Genomic DNA, 16,746 nt, shown 5'->3' on the forward strand with positions numbered 1-16,746 from the left:
GTGCCTCGCCCCTGTGGGGGTGGGAGGACACTGACACCCCAGTGTGCTACAAAAAGGGGCCAGTACAGCCAGAATGGATGTAGGGGCCTCAGACCTCCAGCTGTATCTAACCCCCATCAAAGTCAGGGGAGGACATTGCTGTGACAAAAGGTGTCACTGCCATGGGCCTAATACATCCTTAGATCAGGGTTGGCAATCTGTGGCACGTGTGCCAGACCATGGTATGCAATGGCATTTTGCTTGGTATGTGCACCTTGGGGTGGATGGCGGGGAAGGGGCCAGGGCTGTGCTGCCACAGTAAGGATTGGGCTCCTTTCAGCTCCCCTGCTGTCTGCCCCTAGGATGCCAACATCTTACAAATCAGGGTTGCAGGTGTTTTTGGCACTCTGCCCAAAAACGTTGTAGATCCTTGCTCTCCATGTAAAATGGCAGAGGTTGCAGGGCCAGGGAAAAATTAACTTGGCTCTTAGTGATCATTAGTAGTTCCCTGAGTTAAGCATGATCTCTACTACAGCTCATTGATGGGTCTTGAAGTGACTTGCAAGTCAAATCCTTGAGCCATAGATCCATCTGCAAAAGCTTCAGATCTTTGCACAGGGGAGAGAAAGCTGTAGACTGGGATTTCTCTCCTTTTCCTTCTTCCACACTCTCTTTTCTCCTTCGAGGGTAAGACAGTATACAGGCAACCTCCACTTAACACTGTTTTGCCTAGCGCTGTTCCCCTATAACACTCATTTTAAATTGATACCTGATTTAACTTAGCGCTCAGCAACTTTTGCTATACTGTTCACGGTCACAATCTTGGGTCATTAAAAACAAATGCAGTCGCCATCTTGGGTCATCAAATACTTTCAGTTTCGCGTAACACTCAGTTTTTCAGGAACCAATTAAGAGCGCTAAGTGGGGGCTGCCTGTACCTCAGTGTCGGCTGCTAATTGGTTGAAGTTGTAGTGCCATTGGAGTTGATTTGCAACCAGCTCCTCCCAGCTCTTGATGTCAGCATCTGTTTCTTTTTAAGTAGGCCTTCAGTCTGTCCTTGTAGTATTTCCTCTGGCTTCTGCAAAATCTCAGGCTACAGCTAAGCTTGAAATAGAGCATTTGTATTGAGAGTCAAGAGTCAGCCATCCACACATAATGTCTAGTCCAGCGAAGTTGATGGTTGAGGATCACTGATTCAATGCTGGTAACATTGGCTTCAGCCAGGATGCTTGGCATTTGTGCAGTAGTCTTCCCATTCGATGCAGAGGATTTTTCAGAGGCATACATCTCCAGGCTCTTGATGATGATGAGAGTAGATCGCCCACATTTTGCATCCGTAAAGAAGAGTGGGGGGGTGACAACTGCATTGTAGACCTGGATCTTGGTCTTTCCAGAGATTGTGATCAATAAAAAGATGCCAAACCGTTTCCTGGAGGAGGCACTTGAACACCAGATTTTGTGCCGGATTTCCTCATCAATGTTCCCTCTCTAAGAGAGATGACTACCAAGGTAAGGGAAGTGCCTGACTACCTTCAGTGTCTTTCCTTCAATGGTAATTTGTGAGGAGAGGGGGTCCTATTCATGTTTTGGAGCAAATGGATAAAGCACTTTAGTCTTCTCAGTGTTAAGAGAGATGCCCAAAGTTCAGTAGGCTTCTGCAAAGAAATCCAGCATGGTCTGGAGGTTTTCCTCAGGATGGCCCCATCATCAGTGAATTAAAGGTCAGGGATGGTTGTTTTGAATACTTTGGTTTTTGAGCAAAAATGTTCCAGATTTGAATACTGAATGGATGGAGGAATTTTCAATATCAATTTGAAAAGGGAGGCAGTCCTTGATGAGAACCATCATGCCAGTCAAAAAAAAGAGAACAGAATTGAGGCTATGATGCATCATTGTTTGACCCCAGTTTGGATGACAAATGGATCTATCTTCCATTTGCTTCAAAGAGCAGTCAGTTATCTGTTCTTGAAGAGGCCTCAGGGCCTTGATGCTTTTTTCAGGGCATGCAGATCTGGCCAGTACTATCTAGATTCTACAAGGCTTGGCGATTGGAGTCAAAGATCTTAGTAAGGTCATTTAAGCCCAAGATGGGTTCTGATGTTGTTTCCAACATTTCTCTTATACCTGGTGGGCAACAAGGATCATGTCAGTTGCCCTGCAGGATGGTTTGATTGCAATAGGACTTCCTCATCAAGAGGTAGAAGAGAAGATGGTTTAGGAAGATGTGGGCAAGGATTTTCCCTGCTGTGGGAAGGGTGATCCCTGATAGTTCCCACACACAGACTTATCTCCTTTCTTAAAGATGGTCAGGATGTTGGGTTTCCTTGGGTCCACAGGGATCTCCTCATTGTTCCAGATTTGTAGATTAAATTAGTAGAATGTCAGTACTAGTTCCTTGCTGCCAGCCTTGAGATTTCTGCAGCTCTTTCATCCAGTTGTTCTTGGTTTTCTGGATGGCATGCCAGACTTCTACGATTAGACAGTTGGCAAGGGATCTCCTTTCAGGGTGTTGGGGAACAGACTTGATGGTGGCATCCATCACAGTCAACTTACAGTTCAAGAGTGCTTCAAAGTGCTCTTTCTAACTTAGATAGCTTTGTTATCTTTGAGGAGTGTTGAGCCACCTTGCAATCACAGGAAAGTAGGACAATGGGAAGTTAGGTTGTATATGGCTTTCACTGCCTAAGAAAAACTGCTGTGTTCTTGATGGTGACACCTCCTTTCACAGCAGCTTCCTGCTCCTGCTCTGCAAATCTGCAGGATCAAGCCATCCTACCTCCATTCTGGCACCCCAGGGCACAAATTAGATCTGCTTCTAGAGAATGGGGATCAGAACAGCACTCAGGGATGGGTCAGGGCTTACCTTGTGACACACCTGGCAAAAATTTTGGCTGCCACTGTATTAGAGTATGGCTGGGAACACTGAGGAGTATCTCTATGTGGTGAAGACATGCTGAGACATCCCACTGCAGGTCTGTATGTGCTTGCTTCCAAACCATAAATATGTTCCTATGATTGGTGTGAAACTATCTAAAAAATCCAATCAAAGCATAACTCTTGGTGCCACATGCAGGATAATTAGTTTTGCTTATCAATAGTGCTTCTCAGCAGAAGTTATTGGCCTCCATTATATTAATATTAGTGTGGCATTTATGGCTTTGGGGTTCAGCAGCCAGTACAGGTTTCCCTCGCTTTATGCTGTACATGCATTCATGGAAAATGGCACATAACTTACATTTGCATAAAGGGAACCTATTTTACAGTGTAACAAATAGAGATATTTTCAAGACCTTGACAGTGCTGACCTACAGACCCATTTCTGCCACTTTTACAGAACAATTTTGGTCCTTACCAACAGCAAACAGTACACACAAGCACAGGGCACTATCATAATGGGGATGGCAGTTACAGAAACGTGTTGTAGACAGTGAACAAGGACCACAGGTTGACACAGGAGACTATATTTGGTATGTGTCACTCCCACAGTGCACCGCACAAAGCAGCTGACTGGGCTTCCACCACACTGATTGAATAAGAGTGAATTTACCTCGCATATAATACATTTTTGGTATAAAAAGGGTCATCGCATAAGAGCAAATTCGTACATACAGAAGCCGCATAAAGCAAGGGAAACCTGTATACACAGAACTAGCTACCACTGTGTGTTTCACATTGTCTATAGACCATAAGGCGATGTCATCAGAGCTTAAATAATCCAGGTGAATTTTTTTGTATTAAGATATTATATAAGCAATCAACATAGTCAAATAAATTGAGAAGAGCAGTTTATAACTTTTTATGATTATTTTCTTTTATCTTCATAGTAGAAACTACTTCTTATATTTTGTCTAATTTACCCCATCCATTTCTTCACTTTTTCTTAATTATGATGCATGAAATTAATGATCTACAGTGTAAAGGACTGCATTAGTAGGGTATTAGTGGACTTGGAAGCTTTTTCAAAACTTAGTGTGCTTGAGCTGTTAATAATGCACAAATGCACATGTTGCTGTATTTTAAAATGTCATTTGGTGTGTGTGTATGTCTGCTTGGCAATATTAAACTATTTCTTTTCCTTTTCCATATCAATTTCTTTCAGGTTTTCTTTCTTCCACTAAGTAACACCATCCTCAGCTGTTTCAAAGATAATTCTATTTTTGCCTGGGAATTTGATACTCTTCATTGTAAATACCAGCTGCCTACTTCAATAGAAGGCTCTACGTTGCATTATAAAATCTTTGCAGTTACAAGGTAAATTGTTCCTTTAAACACTCAAAAAGGTAGTTCTGAATGAATCCTAGAAAGCAGTCCAGATTTTCTCTTTTTACTGTTTCACAAAAATAGTAAGCTGTAATTTTTCATACCTTTTAAAAATACTCTAGGTATTTATTTTAACAAAAGTTGAAAATTTAATGTGGGGTTTCCCAATCCAAAATGTTTTCCTTTTTCCACAAACAAGAAAAGCAGACCAATATGCACTTGAGAATTGCAAGTCCAACAGAGGCTTGGAGTCGAACATAATGTGCTCTTTAGTCCAGCTGTAAGATAAAGGACTATTCAATAGAAAGAAAAAAGTTGGTCTAAGAAGTGTGTGAATCAATCATGTCTGCTTTAGGCCATCTTGATTTGTGTGCCAGGACAGAAAAGATATTGCTGCCAGGATTATCTTGTTATGAAAGTCAGCAGTTATTGCAGCAAGGAAGATATTGCTGAGAATTAGTCAGATAGGGTAGTGATTGTAGTTTATTGTTGTTAATAAAGTGTAAAATATGTTTTAAGAAGCTGCACAGTTGTAGTAAGAAAAAGATATTAGTCCCTAGTGATGAATTAAGGGCCTGCAGTATATATTATGGCCTAAAGGTATAATTAGTTAAGTTAGATGAGTGTTGCCTGATGAAAACGTTGTCCTTTTTCTGATGCAGGGATGGCCGGATGCTTGTAGCTGGAGGAAAATCAAATCATCTTCACTTGTGGTGTTTAGAATCAAAGCAGCTGTTAAGAATAATCCAGATGCCTACAAAAGTACGAGCTGTTCGCCATCTGGAATTCCTGCCTGATAGTTTTGATGGGGGTTCTAATCAGGTCAGTTGTGGGCGAAGCTTAAGGGTGGAACGGTTTGTTTACTCATGTCACAAAAATCTTGTTTTCTTATCCTGTCCCATATGCAGGCAAGTTACTTTACTAATACTTGTTCTTTTGCTGCTTCTAATTAGATGAAGTAGATATCAGAATTTTGTGTTCATGTTCTTTTCCATTTTCCATTAACAAAACTGATTTATAGAACTCTTCTTAATTTCTAGGTTCTTGGAGTTTTAAGTCAAGATAATATTATGAGGTTTATCAACATACAGACATGCAAACTTCTGTTTGACATTGGAAGTCATGAAGAGGGGATCAGCACAGCAACAATTAGCCCAAATGGAAGATATATTGCATCAGTAATGGAAAATGGTAGTCTCAACATATACAGCATCCAGGTTTTGACCCAGGAAGTAAATAAGGTAGAGTTGTAAGAAAAGCAAACTGCAAGAATGGTATTAGAATACAATGTAAGAGTCTCTCTCACCTACAAATATTTTCATTCTGGGAAGAAAATTTGTCTTATATCATTCACTTAAACATCCTGTTATGTAATTATAGAACACAGGGTAACTGATGTGTTTTTAGACCTCATTAATGATTATTTCAGTATGTTGGATAATATTACCTTTCGGTTTCTGTTTTCCCTTTTTTCTAAATGTTGCAGCAAGGAATACACACCTGTTTGTTCATTTTACTGATATCGCACAGCCTCCTGTCCATTTCCTTCTAGGAAATGCAGTGCTACAGATGGCATCTTAAACTGCAGAGATGAATGGGCTGTGATGCTCTCTTTATGTATTCCTAGCTTATATTTTGGACCTTAGAAGCCATGAGTATAAAACAGTCACAGATCTAGCTCCTTTGTAAATAACACACATTCTAAAGACCAGCTTTTATTATGTTAGAAAGCAATTTCTGTACAGTTTCATGTTATCTTTAAGTATCACATACTCAAAGTAAGCAGGTTTGTATAGTTAGGAAAAAGAGTGATCTAAGGGACTGAACAATTTCCTCCTTAGCCTTGCCTCTGGGTTGTTTAATGAATTGTAAAAATCACACAACTTATTTGACACTTTCTTCTCTCATGAAGATGGCTGGTTTTTAAAATGGAGTTGTGAGGATTAACTAATGTTTATAAATGCATTTTCAGATCCCTAGATCATATATGTGCTGTAGAAACTTAAATAATTTCAGAAACATTCAAATACCTGATAACATCATTTTTATACAAAGAGTGATATATGCATGGTGTTCAGCCACATTCTGCTGTGCTTGTACATCTGCTCTAGAAGATGTGTTAATGTGAGTCAATACGAGAAAGTCAAGACTAAAGTGGAACCTGCTGAAACTGACTCATAACCTCTCTAATTGTCTTCGTAACATTCATTCCTTTCTCTGAGTTTTGGTTTATACTTTTTATATTTATGAATAGAAACAGATAATTAGCCTGGGCTGGCTGCAGCTGGGAGGCTGTAAACAGCTGCTTCGGGCTCTGGCATCAGCTCCATACTGGCAGGTGCACATGCACCTTAGAGCAGACGGTGGAGGAGGAGCCTGAGGTAGCGCAACCCTGGCCTCTCCCCCACTGCCAGCACAGAACTGATGACTGGGCTCCGGAGCCCGGCACAGCTGTTTGTAGCCAGCCTGGGCTCTAGGCAGCTGCAGTGGGCAGGCTGCAAACAGCTACGCTGGCTGCCACAGTCCCAGCATCAGCTCCATGCTGGTAGCGACTGCACCTGTGCCTCGGAGCGGACAGCGGAAGGGTTGTGCTGCCTCATGCCCTATTCCCACTGTCTGCTCTGAGGTGTGCATGCAGTTGCTGCAAGCATAGAGCTGATGCCGGGGCTGTGGAGCCCAGCGTAGCTGTTTGTAGTCTCCCAGCTACACCCAGCCTAGGCTCTGGGTAGCTGCTGCCAACCACGGAGTCAGATCTGCTTGCAGCAGCTATCTAGAGCTTGGGCTGGCAGCGGCATGCCAAGCAAAATGGCCTCGCGTGCCATGCTTGGCCTGTGCGCCGGGGGTTGCCAGCCCCTGCTGTAAAGTGACAGACACCCTGCCCTGCCTTCTGCCAATTTTTGAATGGTTATTTCTGTTGTAAAGTCTATCTCTATTTTCCTAATCTAATCACCACATTAAAGAATATTGCATGAAATATAAAGCCTCTTTTGTGAAAATATTCTTTTGCCCCAGTATCACAAGATGTTAACTGAATTCTTATTTGATACTAGCCTCCACCACCCCTGTTTAGAGTGGTCGAAGATTTGTCCAAAAACAAAGCGGGGACAAGTAAACTTACAGTGAAAGTGTCATCAGGAAGATCAGAGAGGCCTTGGAAATCAAAAGGAAACAAAATTCAAACTAAAGTGCTAAAACCTCAATTGAATATGTCACTTGAAAATAAAGAGGTAAGAAGAAGTTGCAAGTACTATACATGTTTTTGTACCTGTTCTGCAACATTTGCACTTGCATTTGCACCAAAACAACTCTCTGTTTATTTTCTGTAAGTTTTTTCTACATTCAGTTGTTCACTAAATCTTTAATATTGTTGCTTCTGTTACATTTCTTTAATTTCTTTATGTAGAGCTTTACTGATCTGCTGTTCTAATTATTAACATTACTTCTAAATGCTTTTACTGCATACACTTAATTTGGTGGGTTTTTTTGTGGGGAAGGGGGTGTTATTATTTTCTGTTGGGTACCACTGCTTATTTTCTTCATCCAGCTACCTTGCTTCTCCTTCTTAAATGTATCTTCAATTTCATCTCTTACCTCCTTGGAATTAGGTTCATTGCAACAACACATTTTATTGTGTTGATGTTATTAATTGTTTAGTTCCAATTTTATTGGCCATTTAGTTGCATAAAATCCTAGTCATCTAGGGTCTGATCTAGTTCCTGCTGAAGTGTAGAAGTGTAGTGTGATTGCCCATTGAATACTGTAGGAGTTGAATCAAGCATTTTATATGCAAAATGGCTAGGATACAATGACAGATACTGCTGTAATAATTCTTGTAATAGTGGATGTTGCTAACAGTTGCTGTCACTTCCTATCATGTCTACTGCAAAAGCATAAATTAGCAGAATAAGAAAAAAAAAACCCCAAGTATAACAGTATTTGCCTTTCTCCTGGTTGACACATCGGCCACGTACAGGTGTTAACTTTCTACCAGATAGAAACCAGGAGTGTGCAAGCATACATTTAATTTTTACTAGAGAAGACATGCCCCCTTCAGGAGACATTCCAAGTTAACAACTGGAGGATGTCCCCTGTGAGCAGAACTTTCTCACGAAAATGAACCCCCATACACTACTGTTAGACTCCTCTGTGATCCAGAGGAGTTAAGCAGTTTCCCCTGTGCCTTCCCAAGACTGGGACCCCCCTAAGTCTATAGAAGGTGTTGGGGGAGCAGTGCCCTGCTGTTCCCCTCTCCCTTTGGAGTTGGGATCATCCCCGTCTGAGGAAGGCAAAGCAAGAAGGGAAGGCAATTGCAGGCTGAACTATTTCTAGCAGGGAACACTTCTCAGCCGTTTCCACCATTAGAAATGACCGCCTGTTCAAGCCAGAGATTTATGAAGACAAAAATGCTATTTACAGTTGTTACTGGTTTCCTATTTGTAGAATGAATTGCCAGGTGGATTAAACAAGAAGCGTCTACAAACCTTATTGAAAGGATTTGGAGAGTATCCAGCAAAATACAGGTGCGTTTGTGCGCTCTCATGCACACGGAGTAAAATGTGTTGCATTAGCTTAACAAAGGAGGCTTTTTGTGCTAAACCTACATCATTATTGCAGGATGTTTGTTTGGCGTTCCTTACTACAACTTCCTGAAAACCACTTAGCATTCAGCAGCCTGACAGACAAAGGTATCCACTCTGCCTTTGTGGATCTTCAGAAAGAATATCCCATCAAAAGTAGGAAACTGTTGCGAGTCTTACAAAGGTAAGTATAAGTTTCCATTAACATGTATGCATGTTAATGCATCTACCTGGGACCAGCTTGGGGAAATTTTGGTTGATTTTTGCAACAACTAAGTCTTATGTTAAACAATATCATTTTCTTACATTATAGTTGTTAACACATGATCTGATTGAATCCAAGAGCATTATGTTTTATCACCTACTTACGGGTATATTTGAAAGCATTTTAATTCTTTTTTATGTTGTAGTTGTTTGGTAAAGAAGTGCAGTGACTTCTAGATGCTTTCAGATATTTCCTCTTCCATCTACAAGGGAACTAATTGTCCCCTAATCTGATTCGTTCTTATGTCTAGATGTGAATAGCATGGTCCTATGTTGTGTTAGGTCTGGTTTGGTTTGTTTTTTTTGTTTGTTTGTTTGTTTTTGGGGGGGGAGCATCAGTGTTTGGGGATATTTTTGTTCACTTTTAAGTGATCATTTTTTCTGTAGAATGATGATGAAACTAAAAGAGATTGGTGAGTTTCAGATACAGTGATGCTTATTTGATTATTAACAGTTTCCAAAATGTAAACAGTTAGGAGTACCTGTTCCTTATATGTGACATTATAAATATAGACCAAAGTAGAAATATTAGGGCTGTGCAAAGCTTTGGTCACTGATTCGATTCAGCCTGATTCAGCAGCCGAATCTCCGAATTGAATCAGGAGACCCTTTAATCTCTCCCAATCAAATCAGAACCCTCCAGATCGAGTTGGAGAGATTTAGAAAGATTCAGTGAGTCGGGCATAGGCACAACTTTAAATGTTTTTTCTACATTAAGGTAGTAGGTGGCTCGTGAATGTTGTTATGGTGGGGCGGATGGAGCATCCCACAGGAATGCAGGGTGGGGGAGACCCAGTGCACTTGGCAGTGGACCCGGAAGTGGACCAGAAACACTTGTGGTCCACTTCCGGGTCTGCCAGGGAGTGCGCAGGGGGGGCTCCCTGCCCCCTTAGTGACTTAGTGGCTTAGTGACTGGTGTCTCCTGGGGCGGGGGGGCCACCTGGGGTCCTCCCTCAGCCAATCATCAAGCCAGGGGGGATCCCTCTGCACTCAGGAGCGCGCCCGGAAAGTGGCGCTCTGGATTTGCTGCCAAACATGCGAGCGTGTCCCGCCCCCCCGGTGCTCCTGTGGGATGCTCCATCCGCCCCAGCATCACAGCATTCACAAGCCATGCCTGGTACCTCAAGGTATGTAGGAAAAACATTTACAGCTGTGTCTGTGGCCAAATCGCTGATTCTCTGAATAGGCATCAAATCTTTACATTCAGATTTGGCCAGATTGAGTCGGGACAGTGATCCAAATCAGCTAATCAAATCACTGTCCCTGATTCAGGCTGAATCCATATTGAATATGGCCTGTTTCGCACACCCCTAAGAAATATAAAAGCCTCTGTTCATATATTCTTGTGTTGTTTTGTTCATACGTTTATTTGAGTTATTTGTTCATATGTTATTTTTGAGTACAGAATAACATTAGGGTCCTTATTACACTTACATTAGAAATAAAATGTAAAATTAAGGATTTTTTCTAATCCCAACTTAGTCTATCTGTTGTGGGGGTTGTAACAGGTAATATGCTGCCTATTAAAACTTCTAGATGTAGTAGAGTTGTTCCAAGACAATGACAGAAACCTACAATTCCCCACCAATGCAAGTTTACTCCTGGACCCAATGTTATTTAAAAAAAATGTTTCAATCTTTTATAGTTATAGTTTGTATATTGTGCCAAGCTAAACATTTTTTGGGGACAAGTACTTCTCATATTTTATTCACAGGACCTTATCGGCTTTAGCTCACTGGTCTGCGATTTTTGGTGAGACACCATATGTTCCTCTGCTGTCATTCCCATTTGTCAAATTATTCCAGAACAACCAGCTCATCTGCTTTGAAGTTGTTGCTACTGTAATAGGTAAGCAAAAATTTACTTCCAAAATCCCTTTAAAAACACATTCAATTTATTTAGTCTTGTCCCTGCATCCAACCCCAAATTTGCTATGCTTGAGAGAAGATAAATTACAAATAATATCCTTATTAGGGAGGGCATTAGTGGCTTGAGTTATTTAAAAAATATATATATATATATTTAAAAAAAAAAAAAAAACCCTGTTAGGAATCAGTGTAAAGTCGAGTTATCTTTGCTAGTTATGATTCAAAAATATTGAACTGCTGCATTTTAATCAGTTTATCACATCTGTATTTTTATAGTCTAATCAGTAAAAGTATATTTATCCAGTATAATAATGGTGTCATGTTAAATCCATGCTTGAAACATGGGGAGACAAGTAAAGAAAAGCTTTTATCTTAGTTTAAAAGTGCGATTGTACTAAGCTGTTGTAGTCCAGCAGTAACTTATGCCACCAACAACCTTCACTGCCTTCCAAAGAAATACAGCAAATGTAAGTGATCTGTACTAAAATTATCTGCTGTATCAGAACATGTGCTACTGTATACAAGTACCTATTATGCAACTGAGTGGTTGCAAAATTAGCATCAAAGTTTGAAATTAGGCCCCGATGGGTAAAACCCTCTGCTTCTCTTTGGTATTACTGAGTTGATATTACTACACTTGTTTGTTTGTTTTTTTCCTTTCTTAGTTAATTGGTGTCAACACTGGTTTGAGTATTTTCCTAATCCACCAGTCAACATTCTTAGTATGGTAGAAAATATCTTGGCACATCATGATAAGGAATTGCTGCAGCATTTAATAAACTTCAGTGTGACATCACAGGTAAAACTCCTATCTAGCTTCACAGTTGATACATTACTGTTAGTAAATAGTGTTTAATTTTCATTTTGATATAAGCTTTTATTACTACTTAATTTAACAGTGAATATAAAGAACATATAGTCATTTACCTGTAGTTTTATCTTGTTCAATTTCATCACATGTTGTCTTTCAGATTCTCTTTCATGTAAGTATACATTTTCAGAAATCTAACATGGGCAATTATGGCCCCTTTTAAATATGGTTTTCTCTTAGTTTTGAAAATCAGCATAGTTTTGACTGAATTCAGTAGATAAGTGAATTAAGCCCATACAAAATCAAATGAAAACAGATAATTTATATATATTTTAGTTATCTAATCAGTTATATGTTAAAAATATCGTAATGAAAATTTGATATCTGTCTTTGAACAAAATGCTGAAAGAAAAAAAGAAAGAAAATAAGAGAAGCGTCTATATACTATATTTAGTTCCTAACTTGTACATAGTAGGTGCATCTACACGAGTAATTAATGTGACACTTGAGCCTGAGTGAACTGCTCCCAGGCTCAGCATCTACACATACACCCAGGACAGCAGTAATCTGAACCTGGGTGGAACAGGCCCCTGGCTGCCTAGGTGAGTGGGCGCTATTTATACACCTGGTCACCATCTACACATGCATTTTAGTACCTTTTAATTACTACACTGTAAGATAGTACTTATTCTACAGCAGAGTTGATTTAGTTTACTGTACCCTAAACCAGTGCACTTGTAGACTGTAATGCTTTACTGCAGAGCTAGTCAACTCCACAGTAAAGCACATGTGTAGATGCACCCAATGGTTACCTTATCTATCTTTTGGTATGGTTCCAGTTAGTGTTTATAAATTGATTCTCAGTATAAGACAAGAAAGATCCTCCTGTATATTCAGATTTATCTCCATTTGTAATAATATATTATTTCTGTAACAGAAACTAGGAAACTCTACTAATGGATTATTTTATTATTTTTTCCAATTTAGTTATATGCCTGGCCTCTTCTAGAAACTTTGTTCTCTGAGGTTCTAACAAGAGAAGAATGGCTGAAAGTGTTTGATAATATCTTTTCCAATGATCCTTCATACCTTCTAATGATGGTTGCTGCCTATATTATATGTTCCAGAGCTCCTTTGCTTCACTGCAGTCAAAAAGAGGACTTTGAGGTAAGCATCTTAATGTAATGATAATTGTAATGTATAATATATTTAGAGGTTAAAAGGGAAACTTGCTGTTTGAATGTTAGTTTATATACTATGCCTATTTTGAGCAGTATCCTTTAGTAGTTAACAAATTCACTGTTGAGTGAAAATAATAACCAATTTATTGTACTTGAGTGTGTTAAAAGACTTAAGAGCTTGCCCTGATTATTTGTGTTTTTCTATTTGTTGTTTGCTTTAAAAAATAAAGCAAGAAAGTTTAATTCTTTGAACGTGGGACAGTGATTTACTATGATACCATTCTTCTTGCTATCTGGATGCAGCACAATAGAAAGTGGTTTTGCCACACTCATGTTTCATTACTTTGCCTTCTGAAATGCAGACCCAGTGCAGCCATCTTGGTTTACTTCCTCCGAATTGAAATGAAAATGTTTTCTCATACATGAAACAGGAGTGTCAAACTCTCAGTTGTCCCAGGGATTGAGAAGGAAGCTGTGTAGACATGGCCTTAATGTGCAATAAAAATGTGCGTACAGGGAGTTAGTGAGGAGTTGCTGCTTTGCAGTAAATTCACACCCTGACTTACTGCATAACTAATTTCCCACTATAGAGGTCTAATGTTTTGTGGTAAAGGGAAGAAAGCAAAAGAAGTTCTTGGAAAAGTTGCAGTGCTTTGGATAAAGCCTTCTAAGATGGTTTTTTTTTTTTTTTTTTCAGAGTATTGATCAGTGTGGAGATTTCTTGTTGTGTTTATAAATCAAGCTTTAGAATTGAGAAATAATTAATACATTTCTCAAAATAAAATGCCTAACTACATTTAAGTATTTAAAATGAAATTATCTTTCTTACAGTATTTCTTCCATCATCGAAACAACCTGGATATTAATGTTGTGATTAAAGAAGCCTATCATCTTATGGAAGCTACCCCAGCAGATATCCATCCACAGCGTATGCTTGATGACTTCATACCACTCACAAAGGGGCAGTACCCCGTATTTAATAAATATCCCAAGTTTATTGTGGATTATCAGACTCAGGAGCGGGAAAGGATCAGACAGGATGAAATTGAATACTTACGAGAAAGGTATGCATGGGAAAACAGAAGGGAATATATCGAATTTATTGAAAATCTGAGTGGTGATACACTGTAGATAAAGGAAATATATATTCTGGCAAAGAGACAGCGTTAGAAAAAATGGATTAATGCTTTACTTTTGATTAGCCCTCTCTGGCCTATTGGATTTCTCAGTTAAATGAAGAGTCTGCATTAATTGCTAAAATAGTGATACATTTGAAAACATCTAATTTGTTAGTTCCTGAATAATATTTGGTCCACAGTTTTCAATGCAGATGACTTAGGCCCCCTCTACATGTAACAGGTATTTTGCAATTAACTGGTTAATTGCACAGTTAACCAGTTAATTGTGTACAGGCAAAGTAGCTATCCCAGTAAAAGCTCCCGTCAGCTGACAGGGTTCCCAGCCACAGAGGTGCCTCAGGCCCAGCAAAAAAACCCCCAAGTCCTAGGAACTGTGGCAGCCACAGTCCCAGGGGGTTGTGACACCCCCAGGATGAGGAGATTGCTTCTTCAGTCCTGGGGATTTCCCACATCCCCAGGGCAGAGAGATTCCTGCAGTAGTGATCCGCCTGCCCCAGAGATGCATGGAGGGTTGTCTGCGACTGGGAGCCCCTCAACCAGGGTGCATGGGAATCCTACCCACAGGAGCCTGCTTCGTGCTGGTGCAGGGAAAGCCCAATCCCAGGCTCCCCCTGCACTGGCAATAAGGCATGATGGGCTCTAATGTGCAATCCCACAATTGTGCCTCCTGCCATGCATTTGTGGCATGGCAGGAGGTGCAATTGTATGAATTGCATGTTGGATCCCATCATACCTTTAGCTGCATGTGTATAGGTAGGGCCCTGCTACACCTTCAAATTAAACCTGAATAGAAACCAGCTGTAGAGTTGTTATACATTTTCAAGCACTAGCTTTATAGTTAGTTGACTCTTGTTATAGCTGGATAGTCATTTTTATCATGTGATAATTACTTTGCACATGTGGCTGGTCTAAATGTATTTTGCAATTTAACCAGTTAATTATATAATAGTTACTCTGCATGTTTGGCCAGTCTAAATTTACTGTGTGATTTATCAGTTAATTGCTTAATATGTGTAATGTGTAACGGGGGCTATAAAGGATGGTATTTTTAAGCAGTCCATCTTAAGATGGCAAAACTGACCTGAATTTCAGAGGTGATGGGAATTCTTATCGCTCCATCCAGTTTATAATTTAAACTAATATGAAGCTGATTTCACAGTAAGCATGTTCAAGGTGTTGTTGGGGTAACAAAATGTCTCCAGCAATCTGAGACAGGCAGTTATGTAATGTAGCACTAGAAGGAGACTGACTTTTACAAACCAGGCAGTTGAAAACATAAACTAGCCAGGGCTATCTTGTTCTAATAACATAGGGATGGCCAACTTGTGGTATCCATGCCACAAATGGTACAGACAGCCTCTTTGTGTAGCATGCAGCAGATCAGGAAAGGAGCAGAAAACAGAGTGCTAGACCGGGCAGGAAGTAGAAAGCAGAAGAGCAAATCACGTAGGGAAGGGGATTGGAGTGGAACTTAAGGAGGATGTGGGGTTGAACTGTGGCAGGCCTGCCAAAAAGGTTGGCCACCCACTGTCATAATGTGTACATTACACTTTTAAAAATGTTGTAGTCCAAGGATATTAAAGACACCGAATGAGTTTGATATATCTGTTGTAGTCAATTGATTTCAGATTAAATGGTGCCATCTATTCCAGGGCTGGGCAGCTGGTGCACAGACAGCATTTAAATTGTTTTCCTATGACTAGCAGTTTTAACTTGTTGAATAATCTCTTGAAATCTGTTTTGTTTACACTAATGACATTAAATTCTTCCCTTCAGACAATTAGTTCATGAGTTAGAAGCTAAAGCAGTACAGCGGCAAGTGGAAGATGAAGCCTGGTATCGGAAGCAAGGACTGCTTCGTGAAGCTGAAGAACAAAGGAGAAAAATTCTACTGGAAGAAGAGGAAAAGCTGTCAGATCAAAAACAAAGGTATTAGTGAGATTGGGATTGTGAACCCTAGCTACATTTCCCTGCTGTTGTCATATTTAAAAGTAGGAGAAAGATGCCACGGTTTTGTTTGAATTGTAAATATAGGGAAGCAGTATAGTCTAGTGAGTAGGGCGTTGGACTGGAAGTGCTGTTCCTGGTCTTGAATTGTTCTTATGTATGACCTAGGTAAATTACTTCATAATTCCATCTCCACTCCTGCCCTTTGTGCTGTCTCTAACTTGCAAACTCTTTGGAGCAGACACCATCTGTACAGTGGTTAAAATAATGAGGCCTCAAATTCAGCTGGGGTGTCTAGGTGCTAAATAACTTGTAGTAGTGGTAATAATGTGGGATGCATAGTCTCATGTTTCTGCTGAAATTAAGTCTCTGCTTTAATAAACTGTCAAGTACTGACTTCAGAGTTCTGTGTTGTGCTTGAACTAATGCTGTACTAGTATTTAAAAAGCAGAAAAAGTTTATAAACTTAGGCTTGTAACCTTTCAAAAGAAATTCAGAATCTTTGCAAGTCTTTAGCTAAACTGTGAAAGGGGCAATTTTTAGACTTTTCAAACAGATGTTAAATAGCTATGTGTTTTTAAAAGAACTCTAAATTAAATGTATATATTTATATTTTAAAAAACAGTCGTTGGCTTTCCCTTCAGACGAGTTCATAAAAATCTGCAGTTGTTTCCAGAAGCAGCTTAATATTTTTATGGAATCCTAGTAAACTAAAGCTAG

The 16,746-nt window shown here is 39.8% G+C and overlaps 1 protein-coding gene across 1 annotated transcript in view; it reads left to right on the top strand.

Annotated features, from left to right (window-relative positions):
• TBC1D31 (TBC1 domain family member 31) overlaps nt 1-16,746 on the top strand; it is a 36,664-nt gene that overhangs the window by 11,118 nt on the left and 8,800 nt on the right. Inside the window, exons 5-15 of the mRNA XM_019528119.1 lie at nt 4,079-4,230; nt 4,902-5,061; nt 5,280-5,480; nt 7,290-7,466; nt 8,680-8,759; nt 8,854-9,000; nt 10,795-10,928; nt 11,614-11,747; nt 12,747-12,926; nt 13,772-14,004; nt 15,856-16,008. Coding sequence (XP_019383664.1) covers nt 4,079-4,230; nt 4,902-5,061; nt 5,280-5,480; nt 7,290-7,466; nt 8,680-8,759; nt 8,854-9,000; nt 10,795-10,928; nt 11,614-11,747; nt 12,747-12,926; nt 13,772-14,004; nt 15,856-16,008 — 1,751 coding nt within the window. The remainder of the gene's footprint in view (nt 1-4,078; nt 4,231-4,901; nt 5,062-5,279; nt 5,481-7,289; nt 7,467-8,679; nt 8,760-8,853; nt 9,001-10,794; nt 10,929-11,613; nt 11,748-12,746; nt 12,927-13,771; nt 14,005-15,855; nt 16,009-16,746) is intronic.

This window comes from Gavialis gangeticus, unplaced genomic scaffold (assembly GCF_001723915.1).
Source record: "Gavialis gangeticus isolate Ggan-Ray unplaced genomic scaffold, GavGan_comp1, whole genome shotgun sequence".
Lineage (NCBI taxonomy): Eukaryota > Metazoa > Chordata > Crocodylia > Gavialidae > Gavialis > Gavialis gangeticus.